The 21,948-nt window shown below is 44.6% G+C and overlaps 2 protein-coding genes across 3 annotated transcripts in view; one reads left to right on the forward strand and one right to left on the reverse strand.

Annotated features, from left to right (window-relative positions):
• The first annotated feature begins 44 nt into the window (after positions 1–44).
• On the forward strand, positions 45–21,546 carry Lrrc41 (leucine rich repeat containing 41). Of its 2 annotated transcripts, none has more exons than XM_051188504.1 (10): positions 45–270; positions 4,370–4,456; positions 5,416–5,486; positions 12,970–14,104; positions 17,430–17,690; positions 19,174–19,338; positions 19,427–19,525; positions 20,255–20,377; positions 20,616–20,691; positions 20,787–21,546. In XM_051188504.1, the coding sequence occupies exons 1-10, from the start codon at positions 72–74 to the stop codon at positions 21,004–21,006; spliced, it is 2,436 nt and encodes an 811-aa protein (XP_051044461.1). In that variant the 5' UTR covers positions 45–71; the 3' UTR covers positions 21,007–21,546. The 2 variants fall into 2 exon arrangements, with proteins under 2 accessions (XP_051044461.1, XP_051044462.1); XM_051188505.1 differs by lacking the exon at positions 45–270 and adding an exon at positions 668–808.
• The window catches only part of Rad54l (RAD54 like), a 41,097-nt gene continuing 40,618 nt past the window's right edge, over positions 21,470–21,948 (reverse strand). The window contains exon 18 of the mRNA XM_051188506.1: positions 21,470–21,874. Coding sequence (XP_051044463.1) covers positions 21,664–21,874 — 211 coding nt within the window. The 3' untranslated portion in view covers positions 21,470–21,663. The remainder of the gene's footprint in view (positions 21,875–21,948) is intronic.

Below are 21,948 nucleotides of genomic sequence, written 5' to 3' on the forward strand. Positions count from 1 at the left end.
GGTCCTAAGAGCTGACCTCTTCAAGATGGCGGTCTGCGTGTGCCATTCTCGGGCTCGCGCACCTCCCCAAGATGGCGGCGCCCGAGGCCTGGCGCGCCCGGAGTTGCTGGTTCTGTGAGGTAGCGGCGGCAACGACCATGGAGGCCACGTCCCGGGAGGCGGCGCCAGCGAAGAGCTCGGCCTCGGGCCCCAGCGCTCCCCCCGCCCTGTTCGAGCTGTGCGGGCGGGCAGTGAGCGCCCATATGGGGGTTCTGGAGAGCGGGGTGTGGGGTAAGTAGCGGAGTGAGGGGCTACCTCCGGCAGCGAGCGGGGGCGGCCCAGCGGCTAGGGGGCGCGGGGGGCGAGGCCGAGAGGCCCGGGGCAAGGCCCAGCCCGGGGCACTAGAAGTCAGATTATTGAGTCGGAGCATGGATCCCCTGACTGACGGGGCTGGGCAGAGTGAAGACTGAGACCAAATGAGCAAGTGGACCCGAACCACGGCTTGCCGCGGGGGGCGCGGGGGGCGAGGCCAGAAGGCCCGGTGTGGGGCAAACCTGGCCGGGCCCTAGCGACAGGGGCTGGATTGGCAGGCCGGAGCCGAAGGCTCGGAACTGACACTGGGCTGAGCCGGACTGGACCGAGGAGCCTCGATGTCGAACCGACGGGCAGGGATGGCCCGGCTGCCCCGGGGCAGGGGCCGAAATTGGCAGGCCAGGCCTGAGGCAAGGAGGCCAGGCCCGGAGCCACCTAAACTGACGGCCCTGGGCCTCCGCTGTCCGCGGGGTCCACCACGGGTAGCAAGACTCCCGAAGCCCAGCGGATGGGCGGGGTGAGACGGCCGAGTGGAGAGCTAGGGAACGGGGTTGGGGGAGAGGCCGAAAGGCTGGGGGCGCCGTGGCCTGTTTGACGGCCCAAGAGCTGAAGGGAGCGCACCGGCACCCCAGACCTCCCTGTTAAACTGAGCGGCTGGCTGGTCCGCCTGCAGAGAAGGCAGCGCCGGAGGCCCCTTGGATGGGCCGGGGCGGTGAAGGAGGGTGGGGAATGAGTGAAGGGAGCCGGGAGATGTTCAGAGTCAGGGACAGGCTCGAACGACCGGTCGGCGGGAAGGGCCGAGGAGGCCTCAGGCGGGGCAAGGGCCAGGATGTCCCGGACAGACTAGCCCAAATGGGATGGTACGCGTCGTGGGGAAGGGGCCTTGGTCCGAATGGGAGGGAGCCGGGGCTCAGGCCTGCGAGCGGCCGGTACCGAAGGACCGGGACCTGTCGAGGCGGTCCAAACTGAAGAGCTAAGGCCAGAGGCCTGGAGCGCCCCGACCAGATGGTCTCTAGAAGGCCCTGCTGTACGAGTATTCCGTGGGCCAGCGGCCTGGCAACTTAGGAGGAGAAAGGGTCCATGGTGTGAAAAGTGATAGTAGAGAGTTAAAGAGAAAGTTAGGGCTCTCTGAAGCAGGCCCTGGATTCAAGAGAGGGAGGCCATGGGCCTGACAGAATGGTGGTCTGGCTGAAGTTGGATGAAATCACAGGTCAGGCCAAATGGAAGGTAGGGGAGGAGAGAGGTAATCCCTGGCCTTGGAATGTACAGGGGATGTTACACCAGGAGGCCCCAGGGGTGGTGGTGACATCTTTGCCAGAAGGTAGGCCCTGGTCAGTTGAGAATTGAGGTTGAGGTTTTAATAAACCATGAGGAGGCTGAGGCTCCTCTGAAGGGTTGAGGCTCCAGATACTTTTAAGGCCTTATGGAGTGGTCAGGTGAGTCCTTTTGTGCTTGGAGTAGGCTACCACTGGAGCAGGCCTTCCTGTAGGTGGGGGTGGAGGGGAAGAGAGGGATAAGAAGTTCTCAGGCCCTGTGTGAGTATAGGAGATTGTGGAGGCCCTGTGCCAAGCTGAGCAGAAAAGGTCAGGCTGACCCCATGGTGAATGGGAGAAAGGCCTCAGTGGGGCTGAGCAGAGGCTCAGAGAAGTCCTGGAAATGTGGAACCGTGCATCAGCCTGGAGATTCTGAGATACTGATCTTGGCTAGAAGAGGATATTAGTAGTATGGAGGCCAAAGCTTGCAGAGAGGAAGCATTTAAAGGCAAAAAAAAAAAAAAAAAAAAAAAAAGTCTAAGCTAGAAGAAAGCAAAGAATTACTAAGAAGAGAGCTAGGTGGCGGCACATGCCTTTGGGCCCAGCACTCTCAAGGCAGAGGCAGGTGGATCTCTATGAATTCAATGCCATCCTGGTCTACAGAGTGAGTTCCAGGATAGCCAAAGCCAAACCCTGTCTGGAAAAAACAAACAAAAAAATTGAGAAAGGAACAGTAGAGTGTATAGGTAGAAGAGATGGGATTCCGTGTGTGAGAGGAGATAACTAAACAGGGGAGCAGAGTGGAAAGGAAGGGGGAAGCTCTGAAGGAATGTTTCCTGTGTCCTCATCACAACTTCATTATTCCTGATTGAGAGGAGACAGGAGAGCCTCTAGTGGACTAGATTAAGTAAATAGCCACCCAGCAAGAGCTTGGCTCCAGTGAGAACTTTTAGAGGGGCCAAGGAAGAGGCATGTCAAGCAGTGCCATTTTGGAGGGAAGTTTCAGGGTGGGCTAGAAAACAGCCAGGAAAGCCTTCTGAAGGTGGTGGACTAGCATCGCTGAGAGAGTGCAGTGAAAAACAAAAAATCAAAAACAAACAGAATGGGCCAGTGAGATAGATAATTCAGCAGGTAAGACACTTGCTGTAAAGCCTGACAAGCTAAGGGCTCCTGCAGATTGTCCTCTGACCTCATACACCTGCTGTGGCACATCTCTCAAGAGTACAGTGAGAAAAGTTCAGTAGAATAAGGGGTGCTGCCTTAAATATCAAGATTGAGGCTTGAACTTTATCTTGAATGGAATAGAGAGCTTTTGAAAGGTTTGAGCAGAGTAAGGTCATCAGGAAGAGCAAGATTCAGAGAGAATCTAAAGACAGGTCAAAGAAACAGTTCAGATAACAGACCTACATTCATGTAATAGGATGGGGAAATCAGGCTCTCATTCAACAGGTACAGTGAATGTCAATGAGAACCTAATAGATACAAAAAAATTACACTAGATTCTTGGATCTTAATATTCAGTTATTCGAGTAGGAAAAAATGCACTGAGGAAGAGCTATGTGTGCTGCCTCACACCTGTAATCCCAGCACTTAGGAGGTGGAGACAGAAGCATTGCCTCAAGTTACAAGCCAGCCAGGAAGGAGACCCAGCCTTTAAGGAAGAGGGTGCCTGGCCAGGCAGTGGTGGTGCACATCTTTAATACCAGTACTTCAAGAGGCAGAGGCAGGTAGATCTATGTGAGTTTGAGGCCAGCCTGGTCTACAAAGTGAGTTCCAAGACAGCAAGGGGAAACCCTGTCTCAAAAAGGGGGAGGGCAGGGGAGTGGTGGCAGAGGTGATAGAGTATCCCTTTCACACAACAGTTCAGTTCCTAGCACCTGTGTTGGATCAACACTGCCTTAACTGCAACCCCAGTGGATCCAACACCTTTTGGCCTTAGCAGGTGCCTGCACTCACTTGTACATACCTCCATATAGATACATACATATACACATAATTTAAAGACAATTTTTAAAAGTAGATCAAGGAATGGAAGTTTTAGTAAGCTTAAGCTTAATAGAACAGTGATACTGTTGACAGAATAAATGTAATAGCCAATATTTACTGATATTATGGACAGATAATGTGTTAAACAAATTGCAAGCATGATCTTTAATGTCATGAGGTAGTCATTTCTATCTGTTCCCTCTTCACACAACCACACAACCCTTTCAATACACATACCCCTATTTTGTTTTATTGAGTCAGGCTAGCTTGAACTTGCAATGACCTTCCTGCCTCAGTCTCCCAAATACTGAATAAGATTTTGACTTAAACAAAACAGTTATCAGTCCTTCCCAACTTCTCTAGTTCTAAGAGGGAGTATAATAAACTGAAGGACTTTAGATCTAGAGTTGGGCAAATTCTGACTCATCAGTTAGTTGTGTATTAGACAAATTATTTATTTATTTATTTATTTATTTATTTTTGAGATCAGCACTGCTTTTGTAATAAGACCAAAGGGGAAGAATAAGTAAAGGCAATCCAAAAGACTCTAATAGGGAAACTTTCATAGTCAGGGCTAACCTTGAATTCCTGATCCTCCCACCTCCACTTCCAGAACACAGGAAAAAACTAGTTTTTGTTTTTAAATTATAATGAGTTTAGAGAATAAAAGTTAACTTTAGTTTTCTTAGGAAGGTACTAGCTCAGAGTATACTCAAGGCCCAATGCTTCTTGGACAGAAGTATACTGACCTAAGAGAGCAGATCAGTTTGTTTAACTCATCCTTTCCCCTGAATTCCAGCTGCCTTAAGATAGTAAACTTTGTCTTTTGGTTTTTGTAGCTCTTCCAGGCCCAATACTTCAAAGCATCTTACCTCTGCTCAATATATATTACTTGGAGAGGATTGAGGAGACTGCCCTCAAAAAAGGTAAGTGTCTTTCTTACTCTTTCTTGGTCAGTGGTTGTGAACAAGGCACCATGATGTTCTTCATGTAACTTTTTTACCTGATACCTAACTAGAACTTCATGCTCCTCAAAAAAGTACCTTAGATGGGTGTGGTTGTATATACCTTTGATCCTAGCACTTGGGAAGCAGAGGCAGGTAGATCTCTCTGAGTTCCAGCCTAGCCTGGTCTAAAAAAGTGAGTTCTAGGTCAGCTAAGGCTACCTTTGTCTCAAAGAACAAAAATCTAAAAAGCACCTTCCTATGGCTGGAGAGATGACTGAGTGGTTTAAGAGCACTTGTTATTCTTGGAAAGAACCTGGGGATGGGTCTCAACACCCATATGGCAGTACACAGCTATTATAACTCCAGTTCCAGGGATCCAACATCCTTTTCTGGCCTCTTGTGGGCATCAGACACATGCAGGCAAAACACACACCACATGAAAACAAATAATAGAGCTTTTTAAAAAGTACCTTCACATCTATTTTCTTATTATTTCTTACAGTGTCCCTGTTACTCTAAGACACAAACAAGCTGTAACTAGAACTTTTGAACATTAGTTTTTCTATTTTACCAAACTTCTCTTCCTCATTGGATCAATTAACAACTAATATTACATAACCTTGATGGGCCAAGGTTTTCTGGGTACTTTACCCAGAAAAATGCATCTGTTCACTTAATCCTTTTTTCAAAAGCCCTATGAAATAGATATTAATTATATTTTACAGATGAGGGGGAAAAATTAAGTAGCTTGTCCATGATCACATAACTTTAGAGTACTTTATTAATATTCAAATCTAGATGATCTGTCCTTAGAGTTAGTGCTCTTAACTATTCAGCTAGCTGTATTGTTCCTCTGAAGCCAGAGGACAATATGAAAGATTGATGTATTTTATTCATGGTGGGCAGCAGGCAGCCAACTGATATGTTTCTTCCTACAGGTCTCTCCACTCAAGCCATCTGGCGCCGACTCTGGGATGAGCTGATGAAAACAAGGCCTTCCGGTTTGGAGGTAAGTTAAGGTACCAAGAAGAAATCTAGACTGATTTTGAATAGTGAAAGCAAGTATAACATACAGGTACAAACTGGGAACCATTGAAATACAGAGATTGGATTTGGGAGATGAGCATAGGTGATTTGTCACAAGGTTTTGGGTCATTTGACATTTATCACTGACCTGTTTACCATGATTATAGGGTATACAGGAAAGAGTGTGAGCACAATGGATTGCAGACCCAAGATTCCTTGAGTTTTTGACAGTGTTGGTGCAGTGATGAAAACTAAAATAATAATAATATTAATAACAGAAGGAACCAACTTATCTTTGCTAAGTACAAAAGTTCAGTTTGCAATACCTTTGTACATACATCTGGCTTAGGAGAAGCTATATAAAAAGTATTAAATGGGGGCAGGAGTCTGGAGAGATGGCCCAACAGTCAAGAGCATTGGCAATTTTTGCAGAGAACCCAGGTTCAGTTCTTATCATCTACCTGTAACTTCAGTTCAAGGAGATCCAGCACCCTCTTCTGGCCTCGTTGCGCACCAGGCATGCACATGGTACATAGATATACATGTAGGCAAAATAAAAATAAAAAATAAAAAGGACCAAGAGCTAGTCAACAATGGTTGAAGCTATTTACTCTGTATTCTGTTTTATGAGTGTTCTGCAGTAGTCAGGCTGTCTTTCCCTGGGATATGTAGAAAAAAGAAAAATCCACATTATTTGAGTCGCCTTTGAAATATGAGGTGTTATTTCTGAAAAAAACAAAGAGACAATTTAAGAAACCTGAGCTACAGTTAATAGACTTGAATCTAAAAGAGAATACATTTTTGCTAATCTAAAAGTAAAACTTTAAGATTATTAGTGATAAAGCAAGCTAATTTTAGAAGTAGTAAGCATTCTATAACTAAGTATTCAAATAGTCTGGATAACAACATGATATAATGATGTTACGGGCATACAGGGGACTCAGAATCTTGTGAGAGGGGTTGAGCGATTTCTAGTAAGACTCCTTTTGCCCTAAAATTCTATTCATTAACTCAGATAGAAATCACTGGAACTCTTAAACAGAAATAGACATACTTTCTCTTGGTATTTTATTTGCAGTATGGCTGATCAGCAAGTGATACAAACTTTCTTTATCCAACATCTCAAACTTATAGAGACTTACTTTTTGTTTTGTTGGCCCTAATCACTTCAGAAGATAGGGAGGCTTAGACTGGGTAATCTAAATTACTTAGGCAGAAGTTCTGATTCTGTACATACCTATTCCAGATTTTCTTTTTTCCGATCCGTGCTTTAGGACAAAAATAGCATTCATCTTACCTATAATTTAAAAATATCTGGAAGTATAGCTCAGTGTTAAAAGTATTCCCCTGGCCTGAATAAGATACCAATTTTAATCTCCAGCACTGCCAAAAAAACAACAAAACAAAAAACCCACCACGAACAAAAAAGCCATTTATTGACTCCTGCTTGGTTCTAGGCACTATGCTAGTTCCAGAGGACATTGCTCATGAACTGAGAGTACTTAAAACTATACAGTGCTGCTGAATATAGAGATCTGTGTGATGCAGTAGATATTTTGAAAACAAAGTAGTAGAGAAATGAAGGATTAGCTGCTTAGCCATCTGGAAAAATTAGGGTATGTTTCCATTACATTATGTTTAGATAATATCTATGTAAATTAAAGATCTAATTTTTAAAAAGCAAAAGGACAAAACACCTAGCAAGTAACTTGATGTGTAGTCTCAGAATAGAATAACCATTTATTAAACAAGTAAAACCAAAAAAGGAAGTAGGGGCCTGAGCATATAGGTTAGTGAATATTTGTCTAGCAAGTTTAAGACTACAGTGCAGACAGGGAAAGAGATTTGCTTAATCACATAAAATGGCAACACCATAAACATGTTTTAAAGCCGTTGTTTTTTTTTTTTAATTTGTTTTTATCTGTGTATGTGTGTGCCAGTACCTGTAGAAGCCAGAAGAGGATGTTGGATTTTCATCTCCTGGAACTAGAGTTGCAGAGAGTTGTGAGATGCTATGAATGCTGGGAACTGAACCTAGATCCTCTGGACTAGCAGCCAGTGCTCTCACCCACTGAACCATCTCTCCAGCTCCAAGATTTTTATTTTTAGTCATTATCTTTGCAGGCTTCATAAATGAATTTTAAATAATCTACTGCAAGGCAACATTTGAAACACTGTTAAACAAAAAGATAAGAGCTGGAAAGATGGTTCAGCAGTTAAGCTGTCATGTCTGGTTGCTTACATGTAACTTAAACTTAAGTTCTAGATTATCTGATGCCCTCTTCTGGCAGACACACACAAATAAAATACTTAAGATACAGAGGAAAAAAAAAATCATAAGCTGGCAGTGGTAGAGCATGCCTTTAATGCCAGTACTCAGGATGCAGAGGCAGACAGATCTCTGTGAGTTTGAGACCAGCCTGGTCTATAAGAGCTAGTTCCAGGGCAGCATCCAAAGCAATACAAAGAAACCCTGTCTCAGATGAACCCCCCCCCCAAAATTATAAACATCCTAATGAAATAAAATGAGCAAAGGGTTAAATACATTGCAGAAATACAGAAAGTACCAGTAGGGAGTGGAAATCACTGGCTGCAGCAAGTGATTTTTGAGCAAGACCTGCAACGCAGTGCTTTGTGGGACTCTAGCCCATAGCAGTGAGAGGACCAGATGTGGTCTGAGTGTGGGCAAAACTTTGGCTGGCTGTAATGGTTTGAATGCCCGGGGTATATCTTATGTATTTACTGAAATAGATGTGTATCTGGTTCCAGCCTCCACTCCTCAAGCTGTCTGAAAAGCCCACCATCAGTCAGGGTTTAGAGCTGTCTCCTCCCAGGCTGGGAGGTTCTTATTCCACGCTGGCCACCTCCTCTACCTGAGCACCAGTTCTTTGCCAGCTCCCATTTTGCTCTCTGCATGTGGGCCAACAAATGTGTAGGGAAGGTGCTAGTGAGACCCCAAAGGACTCAAGAACATCCTTTGCTACCACTCAAAACTAAGTGGAGGAATGGTCAGTGTTAAAGTATTGGGTACTTGCTGATTTTTCAGAGGACACAAGTTCAGTTCCTAGCACCCATATGGTGGCTCTTCCTGACTCTTCAAAATAGACAAGTGCAAGGTTACAAATAGACACACAAGCAAAATACCAATACACATATAAGTTAGGAATGTGTTGTTTAAGCTGAGTGGTGATGGTGCACGCCTTTGATCCCTGCACTTGGGAGGCAGGTGGATCTTTGTGAGTTTGAGGCCTGCCTTGAAAAAACAAAAAACAAAATTACCAAAACCAAGTCTAATATGCACAAGGCCTTGGGTCTAGTGCTTAGCATTCCAAAGTAGGGGAAGAGAGGTTTGGTTACCAGCTCAGTTTTCCTACTTCCCCAATGTCCTTTTGCAGTGAACAAGACATGTAACATCTTCACCATAAAGCAGGTGGTAGATTCTCTATACCTTAGAGAAGAAAGAGGTCAGATGTACAGATGAGAATTGGACCCTGCACTGAAGCCAGAAGACTAATCAATACACCTTATGAAAGGATTGTAGGGCCTTGAGCTGGATGTGGTGGCACATACCTATAGTTCCAGACTTGGAAGACAGAGGTAGTAGGATTGATACAAGGTCTTGAGACCCTGTCTACAAAACAGAAACTTTCCAGGGCTTGCAAGATTCTTCAGAGTAAAGTCACTTGCCTGACACCCCTTGCAACCGGACTTAAGAACTCCAGAACCTACATAAAGTTGAAAGTGACTCCACTAAAGTTGTCCTCTGACCTACACACACACAGCACAGCACAGCACATGAACCTCCCCTTCCCAACTGTAAACCTAATTAAAAAGAAAACAAGCAAACTCTGAGGCTTAGTGTCTTTCAGAGTAATGTAGCCCTTCCTAACCTCTGGTGAACATTAGAATCATGGTGGGGGAGGCAGTTTTTTTTTTTTTAATATACTAAAACATCCTATTTAAAATTTTTTTTCATTTTACATACTAGCCCCAGTGCCCTCTTTTTCCAGGCTCCACCCCCACCCCCATCCACTCCTCTGAGGGGTAAGACATCCCTTGGAGACTCAACAAAGCCTGGCATAATAAGTTAAGGCAGGACCAACCCCCGCCCCATCAAGTCTGAGCAAGGTATCCCACCAAAGGGAATGGGCTCCAAAAAAGCCCATTTATGTAGCCAGGGTAAGTCCTGTTCCCACTGCCAGGGCAAGCCCCCCCCCCCCCAAACAGATACATAACTGTCACCCACATTCAGAGGGTGACATTCTAGTTCAGTCCCATGCAGTTTCCCCAGCATTCAGCCCATAGTTCATGAGCTCCCACTAGCTTGGATCAGCTGTCTCATGGGTTTCCTCATCATGGTCTTGACCCCTAGACTCCCTCTCTTCAACTAAGCTCCAGGAGCTTATGTAGCACAGCATCTGCTTCCATCAATTACTGGATGTAGGTTCTATGATGACAATGAGGGTAGTCACTAATCTGATCATAGAGGAAGGCCAGTTCAGGCACCCTTTCCACTATTGGTAGGAGTCTTAGCTGGGGTCATCCTTGTGGATTCCTGGGAATTTCCCTAACTCCAAAATGGCTCCCTCCATCAAGATCTGTTTCATTGCCCCCCCCTCCGTCCCTCCCCCCCAACTCTGCCATCTTGAGCTCTCATGTTCCTATCCCCCAGCCCCTTCCTTCTCCCCTCTACCCACCCCCTCTTACTCAGGAGATCTTAACTATTTCCCTTTCGTGGGGCCCTCCACGTGTGTCCCTCTTAGGGTACTCCTTGTTTCCTAGCTTCTCTAGGGTTGTGGATTGTAGCCTGGTTATCCTTTGCTTTATATCTGATATCCACTTATGAGTGAGTACATGCCATATTGGAGGGAACAGTTTTTTTAAAATAAAAGATGTTTGGACCTTGTTCCAGATGTCACATGTAGAATCACCAGGACTGGGAAGCCAACATGCATTTTGGGATGGTAGTGGAAGAAAACAACTAAGAAATTCTGATATACACCAAATATTGAAAATCTATTCCCTTCAGTTTTTAGTATATTAAAATAGTCTGATGAAGTCCCACTTGCATCAAATAATCTGCCTTGGAGAAAATAAACCTGAGAAGTGACTTCTATATCCAGGAATTTCTGATCTTGTTAACAAGTGCACAGACAGAAACTAAACACCATGCAATATGCCAGCAAAGGCTTGATAGTTGGTGTATCCCAACCAAGCAGCAGCCTCAGGGGATGTTAGTACATCCTTTGGGAAATTAAGTTATCAATGGAGAACATTCCTGATAGATGTTTCAAAGGACATGTTAAGAAAGACTTGGGAGAGGGAGATGGATTTAGCCAAAGCAAAATATTCTTGTGACAAAAGCTTCAGGTTAACAGAGCTCTTGTAGAAGAGCTTTGCTGTCAAATTGGAGAACTTCAAATTCTAGGTGATGGGAAAACATTGAATGTGTCATCCCACAAAGTAATTTGGAAAAGGAACTCAAAAAGTTAATTACATAGTTAGACATGAGATGATACAGGGCTGAACAAAGCTAGTGGGCTAAAAAATAAATTGAGATGAAGCTCTAGAACCAAATGTTCAAGAATTTAAAGGAGTATGTCTTAGTTGTGAGATACTACAGAAAAAGGAGATAGCTTATCAGGTAAAGGTCCTTTATGTACAAATGTTCTGAAATGAAGTTGGATTCCCCAGTGCCCAGGTAAATGCTGGGTGGGCATGGCACCTTCCTATAATTCCAACCCAGAAGCAGGGTTCCCAAATTAAGCTTGCTAAACTAGTCAAATCAGCTCTGAATTCAAGTGAGACCCTACCTTAATAAAATGAAGGAAGGCATCAAAGACATCTGATATCAATCTTTGGCAGCCATAGGAACACACACACACATACACTCACACACACTTATTTACATGTGAACACAGTCACACACACAAAGATTGTTCCTCAGAACCAGATTTCTTGTGTCCAAATCTTGATTACCATTTAACTTGTACAGTAACCAGTGATAACTTCTATACTTTGTTCTGCAGGTTCAGGTTTTTATTTCAGCTGGGAAAGGTCAATAATATAGCGATTGATTGCCATATGCAGATTCCTGGGTTTGATCCCCAGCACTCACAAGATTGTGGTTTCAACTGGGTCCATTGGCCCAACATTACTAAAAAAGGCTCACAGCTACATGCAGTTCCAACTCCAAGGAATCTAGTACACTCTTTGGGCATCTCCAGACACTCATACCCACATGTGTATACACACTAGATAGAATGTCGTAAAGCGTGTTTCAGAAATTATCACTTAATATGCATGCAACTAAAAAAAAAAAAAAAAGACTTGGGGGATAGCTCAATCAATAAAGTGCCTTGCAAGCATAAATTTGATCCCCAGAAACCCCTTAACAGGGCACTGGTTCAGTAAGTAATGTGCTCATTGGGCAAGCCTGATGATAACCTGGTTCCTCAGAACCCATATAAAAGTTAAACAGATATTTGTATACTCCCCACTGGAAGATGAAGGAATTGTTAGCTCCTAGGACCTGAAGTATAGAGCAAGCATTAAGAGCACTTGGCTCAAGTATCAAGTCATTTGGCCTCTATGTGCATGAACACACAAAAGCTAGGTATAATGTTGCCCTTTTAAAAGTTTTACTTTCATGTATGTGTACCACTTGAGACAAGGACGTTGGATCCCCTGAAATAGGAGTTATAGTTGGTTGTGAGCTATCAAGTGGGTGCTGAGAACTGAACCTGGGTCCTCTGCCAAGAGCAGCTAAATGCTCCAAATCTATGAGCCATCTTTACAGTCCTCCATGTATACATAACTTTTTTTTGTTTTCTCTGTAGCTTTGGAGGCTGTCCTGGAACACAATCAGTAAACCAGGCTGGCCTTGAACTCACAGAGATCCACCTGCCTCCCAAGTGCTAGAATTAAAGGCATGCACCACCACCACCCAGCTATAACTTTTTTTTTTTTTTTTTTTTTTTTGTTTCTCCACATAGCCTTAGCTATCATGTAGTTACATAGACCAAACCTGCTTCTACCTCACACATGCTGGGGTTAAAGGCATTCAGCACTACACCAGCTCCATCGGTGGGTGCATACTTTTAATTCCTGTGCTGGGAAGGAAACAGATTCTGTGAGCTTGATGGCCTGGCAGCTTAACCTACTTGGCAAGCCTCAACCCAGTTAGAGCAGCAGTGCTGAAGTACCACCTCTGGCTTCTCTGTACCTGTACATCTATAGGCATACACAAAAGTATCATTTGTCAGATAAGGAACACTATACACTTGCCCTATAGAAAGAACTAAAATATGCTCCTTCATCTGTTTGTGTCCCTTGCTTATTTGTACGGGGCTACCAGTATGAGTTTGTGTAATTTACCTAATCTGATGCCCCACTCAGAAATGTTTGCTACTAGGGAAACCAGGAGGAGGCACTTGACTAATGTCTGGTGTTTGCTTTGCTTTTAGAGTGTGACTTGTTGGCGAGCCAAGTTTATGGAGGCATTTTTTTCCCATGTTCTACGTGGAACCATTGATGTATCTTCTGATAAGCGTCTTTGTGATCAACGCTTCTCACCTCTCCTGCACAGCTCCCGTCATGTTCGACAGCTCACCATCTGCAATATGCTGCAGGGAGCCACTGAGTTAGTGGCTGAGCCAAATCGCAGGGTTCTGGAGACCCTGGCAAGTTCTCTGCATACCCTCAAGTTCCGCCACCTGCTGTTCTCTGATGTGGCTGCTCAGCAGTCACTGCGACAGCTCTTGCATCAGCTCATTCACCATGGAGCTGTTAGCCAAGTGTCGCTGTACTCCTGGCCTGTGCCTGAGTCAGCCCTTTTCATCCTTATCCTCACCATGAGTGCTGGCTTTTGGCAGCCAGGCCCTGGTAGCTTGCCTTGTCGCCTTTGTGGTGAAGCCTCCCGAGGCCGGGCCCCATCCCGAGATGAAGGGTCCTTATTGCTAGGTTCGCGCCGGCCCCGGAGGGATGCAGCAGAGCGATGTGCTGCAGCACTGATGGCCACTCGGAGGAAGAGTGAAGTCAAGCAGATGCCCAGGGCTGTACCTACCACTCGTGTTACACGCCGCAGCACACAAGAAAGCCTGGCAATAGGTGGGACAGACTCTAAGAGGGAGTTGTACCCTCCAGCCACCTCTTATGAGGCTTCTGGCACCAAGCAGCCATCCTCTGCTCCAGCTGCCACTTCCTCTGCCTCCTCTTCCACATCATCCAAAAGGGCTCCAGCTAGCTCAGCCTCACAGCCTAAGCCCTTAAAGCGTTTCAAACGAGCAGCAGGGAAGAAGGGTGCCCGCACCCGTCAGGGGTCTGGTGCAGAGTCTGAAGACCTGTATGACTTTGTTTTTATTGTGGCTGGTGAGAAGGAAGATGGTGAAGAGATGGAGATTGGGGAAGTAGCTTGTGGAGCTCTGGATGGATCAGATCCCAGCTGTTTGGGGCTCCCAGCACTGGAGGCATCCCAGAGATTCCGCAGCATTTCCACCTTGGAGCTGTTCACAGTTCCCCTCTCCACAGAGGCAGCTCTGACGCTGTGCCACCTGCTGAGCTCCTGGGTTTCACTGGAGAGCCTTACACTTTCCTACAATGGTGAGCACCTAAAGGAGTGGGTCTGGGTTTGGTTTGGATCTCCAAACCCAAAGTATGGGGAGTATGATCAGGGAGGTGGAGATGTATTCCTTTGTGTCTCACAGAGGCAAGAGGTAAACACAAAACACACTGGCATACTGTTAATGTTAGGAGAGAAAAATAAGGTCTCATAATATGGATTTACTATTAGAACAAAGGCTTCTAGAGGAGCTGATACATTAGGTAGATACAGGGGGCAATCCAGACCCAGCCAGGGCTCTGGATTTGTATCATACCAGTCACATCAAAGCAACTACCCACGTTTTAAGGGGGTGGAAGACAGAGCAACAACCTACAAGACAGTCTTCTGAAGTTTATCCACTTGCACATACACTGTCAGCAAAATGTACAATCTAGCTAAATTGCTAAGCTTTACTACAGAAAACACAGATGTACCAGCCTCCTAATACCCTTCATTGTATCTGCAACATCAACTCCCATTCTAATCTGCAGTTTCCAAATTCTCCCTTACTTAGTAAATATCCTCGCAAAGGGATTCATACATGAATCCCTTCAACTAGCCTACTTCTGAGTTCATCCTTTTCTTCTTCAGCTCAATGAATGATGCAGCCTTATCAGAAGCTAACTAATTCCCCATACTCTAAATTCTTTTTTACAGAGGCTTGCTTCTCAGATGCTTTAGTATTCACATACTTGGGCTATATCTAACATTAAATATTCTCAGAATAATACCTAATCTAATTTCTAACATCAACCTATAACAATTGACTTACCCAGGATAACCTTGACTTCAAATTCCATTCTTCAAAATCACTATATAACTTCCCTTCTTTCTACTGCTTCTCCTACCACCCAAACATTAAGTCAGGTTTCCACCAACATTCCATTTCCTTCTCTTCTCAAGATGTAGTCATCTCTACTATCTCCACTCAAGCATCACTTACACACTCAGCAGTGCAGAGGAGGGTACAGGTCATTGAGGTCCTCCTTGCTACTACATTTCACATGCACTTTTCTAGTCCTCATCTTACATTTACTATTTCTTCCTAAGCCAGGTATGACAGTGTACATATTAATCCCAACACCTGGGAGGCTGAGGGAAGTGGATCTGTGGATTTGAGCCCAGTTTGGTCTATATAGTAAATTCCAGGATAACCAGGGTTACATAGACAAATCTTGTTTTAAAGAAAAAAAACTTTTTTTCTGATATACTTCCACTACCCCAGTTTCTCCTCCTAATCATTAGTTTCTCAGAAGACTCCCATTTTATCACCTTTTCTAGACAATTGCATCTATTCTTCTAGCTTCAGTGACCACTGATGCTAATACCTCTGCACCCCTTTCCTTGGCCTAAGACATTCATTTATTTACCTTAATACTAGGTGTCACCCTTCCAACTCATTTCCAACCTATATACACTATTATACTGATCCTCCTCTCAAAGACATCACAACTGACTCAGTTGCCTAAGAAATTAAGATTCTGTCTCTGAATAAATTTTGTCACTAGGTCCTACTTTTACACCTCCCAGATCAATTTATTTATATCTGAATCCTTAATTCAGGCTATTATTACTCTTTGCTTGACTTAATTTCATCAGTCCTTACTTCATCAATCCATTGCTTGCACTACACAAATATTCTTTTAAACAAGTATTTTGACCCTTTTGTTTAGTCAAAGCCCTTTACAGGTTAAGCATGGTGGTACTCAGAAATTAGAGGCAGGAAGATCTGGAGTTTAAAGGCAGCATTGTCAGCATAATTAGTTTGGAAAAACATGACAGACACACACACACACACACACACACACACACACACAGCCTTCCTACATAGCCTAAGCTTTCCTTAAACTCACAATCCTCCTGCCTCACTTTCCCACATGGGATTATAGGCATGTATCACCATACCTCCTAATTTTATAGGATTTTGTTCATGTTCACTCTTGCTTGCCCCTTTATGCTTTATATACCATGTATTTCAGTTTAGAATCTGTTGCTAGTCTTCAGGCCCAGGCCTCTGAATGTTTTTTTTTTTTCACAACTTCTCCCTATTTCCTTTATATTCTTTAAAACTGAATTGGGAGCCAAAATGATGGTACACATCTTTAATCCCAACACCCGGGAGGCAGAGGCATGCAGATCTCTGAGTTGGAGGATCGCCACAGCTATACAGAGCCCATCTTGAAAAACAAAAACAAAATCTGAATTGGGAAGCCAGAAGGTTCAGTGTGCATCCTTTTACGTATCTATTGTACTCTTGCTTCCTTGATTCCCATTATATTTTTATCAGCTATATGTTCAAGAATGCTATGTGCTTCTTGTGTCTAGGTGAGACAAAAAATGTTGGTTAAATTTAGTTGGATGAGCCAGGCCATGGTGGCCTTTAATCCCAGCACTTGGGAGGCAGAAGCAGGTAGATCTCTGTGAGTTTGGGGCCAGCCTGGTTACAGAGCTAATTCCAGGACAGCCAGGGCTACACAAAGAAACCCTGTCTTGAGGGGGCAAGGATTAATTGGGTAAATAAATTATCAGCAGCTTACAAATCCAAGGAAAAGAACTTGTTTCCCAGAAGTTACCTATGATTATTAAATAAGCCATAGTTTTTTAGACTCTATTAATCCTGTGAGAAATATTTTTTTTTGTTTCTTTTCTAGTATATCAAACCCAAGGACTCATGCACATTAGGCACATGTTCTACCACTGACCTAATGTGCATCCATTCTACAATTTTTTTTTCCATTCCTACCTACAATATACTGGGTTGGACCATCATTACTTATTTTACAAGTGCATCCATGACCTATGAGATCAAGCTCTCTATAACTTAGCTTTCAAGACTTTCCACAATGCTGGCCCCAATACAGGACTCTAGCAGCTGTGTTCTAAGACCCTTCCCATTCATGAGTTGATATCTCTGAGATAGCCAATTATCCAAAATTCCCTTAAGACCATGCATCTTTAGGAAACTACTTAAAATCTTTATCTAGACATCAGTGCCTAACTACTAAATTACTTGCACAACCACACCTATCTTATTTTGGGATTCTCCTGATGACTCTAGAGTACAAAGCCCCTACCGCAGATAGCAGTTTGCTACTTACAAAGGACAAAAATATATGATCCACAGCCAGGCATGGTGGTGCACACCCATGACCCCAGCTCTGGAGAAATAGGCAGAGACTGTAAGGTCTGAAACCTATCTCAAAACTAAAAGCCTGATAATCAGATCCAAAGCTCAAGACTTTGTAGTAATCAATAAAAATAGAGCATTCACTGAATATTCTGCTTAAATTTCCCACATCTGTAATTTAATCTCTTTTGCCATAGGCCTGGGTTCTAATATCTTCCGCCTACTGGACAGCCTGCGAGCCTTGTCAGGCCAGGCTGGGTGCCGCCTCCGTGCCCTGCATCTCAGTGACCTGTTCTCACCACTACCCATCCTGGAGTTGACTCGTGCCATTGTTCGTGCCCTCCCACTGCTACGGGTCCTGTCCATTCGTGTTGACCACCCGAGCCAGAGGGATAACCCTGCTGTTCCAGAGAATGCTGGGACCCCTAGCCACATAATTGGGGATGATGAGATACCAGGTAAAGTAGTGTGTATATGTATGTACACAGTGACATGTACAGTTGTGTTTGGCTGGGGAGAGGAAGGGAACTTCAACTATAGCTTTTTGCACTTAACCCTGTTGTCATTGTCCTGCTTTTCCTCCCCATCCCCTGAAAGACAGGCTTTCTCTTTGTACCTTTGTAGACCAGGATGGCCTCAAACTCAGAGATCCACCTGCCTCTTCCTCCCGAGTGCTGGGATTAAAGGTGAGCACCACTACTGCCCAACTACAAACTGCCAGTCTTTAAAATAACCTCAGGTTAGACAGATCCCAGGACTGTGAGCATGACCAGGACATCTATCTTCAGAAAGGGGATCTAAACTGATCATTTTTAAACTAGATTCAATGGCCCTACTTTATTTCTTTTCTCTTTTGGGTTGCTCTGTATATCTTTGACTATCCTAGAACTTCATCTGTAGGCCAAGCTGGCCTTGAACTCATAGAGGTCCACTTACCTCTGCCTTCTGAGTCCTGGGATTAAACTACCTTTTAAGGATTTTGTTGTTCAGTGTATATGCGCATGCATGTATCACTGGAGAAATCAGGGAACAACCAAAAAATTAAAACTTTAAAAAGCCAGGTGGTGGTGGTGGCACAAACCTTTAATCCCAGCACTGGGGAGGCAGAGGCAGGCAGATCTCTGAATTCCAGGCCAGCTAGTCTCTACCTCTCCAGTGCTGGAATTGTAGGTGTGGGCCATGACAGATCTGCCATTTATTTGTTTGGCACTTATTTATTTGACTGATTGATTTGATTTGATTGATGGATTGATTGTTTCAAGGCAGGTTTCTTTGTGTAGCTTTGGAGCCTGTCCTGGAACTGTCTCCATAGACCAGGCTGGCCTTGAACTCAGAGATCCACCTGCCTCTGCCTCAAGCGCTGGGATTAAAGGTGTGCACCACTACCACCCTGCCAGACCTGCCATTTATATAGGTTCTGGGGATCCAAACTCAGGGTTTCACACTTACACATCAAACACTTAGCCCCTAAGCCACCTACATACTTTTATTTGCTTGAATGCAAACGGGATTTCATATTTAATGGTGCATTTCTAGAACTTAATCATAAAGCCTGACACATAGTAGGAGCAGGATAAGCCATTTTCCTAATGAGTCTACTGTATATAGGAATAGTGGGTCAGAGGGGTAGTTCAACATGGAAAAGTACTTTCCATCAGACCTGAAACCCACATGGCAGAATCAACTCCTTATTTTCCCTGACCACCAAGTAGTGGTACACATACAAAATACTTCTGTTTTTGCTTTGTTTGAGACAGTTTCTCTGTGTAGCCCTGATTGTCCTGAAACTTGCTCTGTAGACCTGGCCTTGAACTCAGAAATCCTCCTGCCTCCCAAGTACTGGAATAAAGGCATGTGCCACCACCACTACCACCACCCGTCCAAGTATGTATTTTTAAGTATAGACAGCTGATTGGAATTTCCTCTTCCTATTATATGCAGAAAACTGCCTAGAGCAACTGGAAATGGGGTTTCCACGAGGAGCTCAGCCAGCTCCACTGCTCTGCTCTGTTTTGAAGGCCTCAGGTTCTCTACAGCAGCTGTCACTGGACAGTGCCACTTTTGCCTCTCCCCAGGATTTTGGGCTTGTGTTGCAAACACTCAAAGGTAGGAATGGTAAAGGAGGGTAGGTAGGGAACCTACCCTTCCTTGTTCCCTGGGAAAACTAAGCCCATGGCTTCTTCCTCCTATCCAGAATATAACCTATCTCTGAAGAGACTGAGCTTCCACGATATGAATCTTGCAGATTGTCAGAGTGAGGTGCTCTTTTTGCTACAGAATCTGACCCTTCAAGGTAAGATCCTAATCTAGAGCCTGAGCATTCCTTTGTCCTCACTAACTCTAGTAGCAACCACTATTCTTTCCCTAGTCTTAATATCTTCCTTGACTATAAGGATATAGAACCTGTATAACCTTCCTTCTAATGTCCCAAATTCAACTGCTCTTCAAACATGGGCATTTACCCAATTTTTAGTACCTCACTTTGTTTTGTAAGGGGCTGGCAGAAAAGGTGGTAGTAGCACCCTGGGTGGGTTCAAGTTTTAAAAAATGATACAGTGAGGAAAGGGTGAGTTACACCTGGGAGGCAAGTGGATCTCTGTGCATTCAAAGCCAGCCTGATCTACAAAGTGAGTTCCAGGACAGCCAGAGCTGTTACACAGAGAAACTCTTATATCGAAAAAACAAAACAACAAAAAGATAGTAGGGAGAAATGTGATACTGTGACATGTCCCCTTTAGGTATTCACTTCTGACTAATCTCCACCCCTGCAAAGGGATCAGTGGCTACAGAGAGGAAGAACTGAATTTAAAAAAAAAAAAAAAAAATTGTCCATGCAGAGATGCTTCTCCCAGCAAACATTTAGGCTCAGTATTTTACTTGAATTGAATTCCAACATTGCTTGGACTTTACAGATTCTTCTCTAGACTGTATAAAATGCCCACACACCTTGCTAGGACTACCTGGGGCAGGAGGAATGGCACTGCCTTACTTCTTACCCAAACATTTTATTTTCTCTTGACAGAGATTACCTTTTCCTTCTGTCGTCTGTTTGAGAAGCGCCCAGCCCAATTTCTTCCTGAGATGGTTGCTGCTATGAAGGGCAACTCTACACTGAAGGGCCTTCGACTACCAGGGAACCGCCTGGGTGGGGATCAGACCCTGGAGAGGGAGGGAGGAAGGAACCAGGTCTTTGACCTATAAACTTGTGGGGTAAAAGTTTTGACTACTCCACTAAGAAGGCTGTGATTGCAATATAGGTTATTTGAGTACTAGGTCTTCAGAACTGCTGGGACTAGGGTTTTCCTAAGATGGAGCTGGGATAGGATACCCTTGTTTCTCTGCTCTTGGATCAAGGTAATGAGAATTCCTGTCCCTCTCTCCAGGGAATGCTGGCCTGTTGGCCCTGGCAGATGTTTTCTCAGAGGATTCTTCCTCTTCTCTCTGTCAGTTGGATATCAGGTATGTTAGGGATTGGGGAGAGAAGGGATGGGAGGAAGGGATATAGACAAAGCCTAATTGCTTCCTAGATATCTAACCCATTTCATCCCTACCAGCTCCAACTGCATCAAGCCAGATGGGCTTCTGGAGTTTGCCAAGCGACTGGAGCGCTGGGGCCGTGGAGCCTTTGGTCACCTACGCCTCTTCCAGAACTGGCTGGACCAGGATGCAGTCACAGCAAGGGAAGCAATTCGACGACTCCGGGCTACCTGCCATGTGGTTAGCGACTCATGGGACTCATCCCAAGCCTTTGCAGATTATGTCAGCACCATGTGATGGGGCCCATACCTCACAGTCCCATCCTCAGTACCATCAGCTTGCAGGGGCTGAGGAATGGGCTGCCCAGAATCCCCAACCACTGATTCTGTCATTCTCCTTCTGCCATTTTGTCTGGTTTTTTGTTTGGTTTTGTTGTTTTTTTTGTTTTGGTTTTTTTTTTTTGTTTCCCCCCCCATCCCATCTTCCCCTGCACTGAGGTCCTGGAGGCCCAGATGAGGCCCAGCAAAGGCATTCCCACAGCAATTCAGAAGCTTTCAGCCACTTACTCAGTACCCTGGGAACCTCAGGCCAGGAGGTTATAGGTCATCACTGCAGAAAGCCTCCTACCCCTGCCCTGGGGTTACCTGCCTCCTTCCTCAAGAGGCACCAAGGCTTTAGAGAAGCATAAGAATGTCCACCACCAGGCCTTTTCCCTCTTGGGCTTACCAGTCTGTTCCTAGGACTCAGTCCCTTTCATGCCTTTATTTCTTTTTTTTCTTTTCTTTTTTTTTAAACCAAAAAAGTTTTTCTTATAAAATAAATTTTGGGCAAACATCATGTAGCCCTTCTTGATGATTTTCTCCCAGAGAACAAAACTGAGCAGAGCCCCATGAGGCAGAGAACCCTCTTTTCCTGTATCCTTCCTCTAACTACTACATCCAGACCAGCTGGTTATCAGTGGAGACCCCGCTGCTCCTCATGAGAACGATGATGGAAGACGAAGGTGATGGCTGTAGATGAAGCATCCCAGGCTGCCTGAAGTACCTCATCCTGGAGTCCCCGTTTATCTGTGCTATGGTTCCACTGAGCCAGATCTGAAGTGCAGTCAGAACCATCAGGGGGTGGCCAGACCTGGCGTCTGTTTACACAACGGCGGCAATGCAGCCTGGGTCAGAAAATAGAGTTATGGTCACTACAGATCTTATTTCTGTGCTGTTCAGGTAGCTCAGAGATAATGAC

The sequence above is a fragment of the Phodopus roborovskii genome, unplaced genomic scaffold (assembly GCF_943737965.1).
Source record: "Phodopus roborovskii unplaced genomic scaffold, PHOROB, whole genome shotgun sequence".
Classification (NCBI taxonomy): Eukaryota; Metazoa; Chordata; class Mammalia; order Rodentia; family Cricetidae; genus Phodopus; species Phodopus roborovskii.

Coding starts and splice junctions, on each gene's coding strand:
- Lrrc41 (XM_051188504.1), top strand. CDS start 72: ATGGCGGCGCCCGAGGCCTGGCGCGCCCGGAGTTGCTGGTTCTGTGAG. Junction 5,487..12,969: donor CAAGGCCTTCCGGTTTGGAG/GTAAGTTAAGGT, acceptor CTTTGCTTTTAG/AGTGTGACTTGTTGGCGAGC. Junction 19,339..19,426: donor TGTGTTGCAAACACTCAAAG/GTAGGAATGGTA, acceptor CCTCCTATCCAG/AATATAACCTATCTCTGAAG.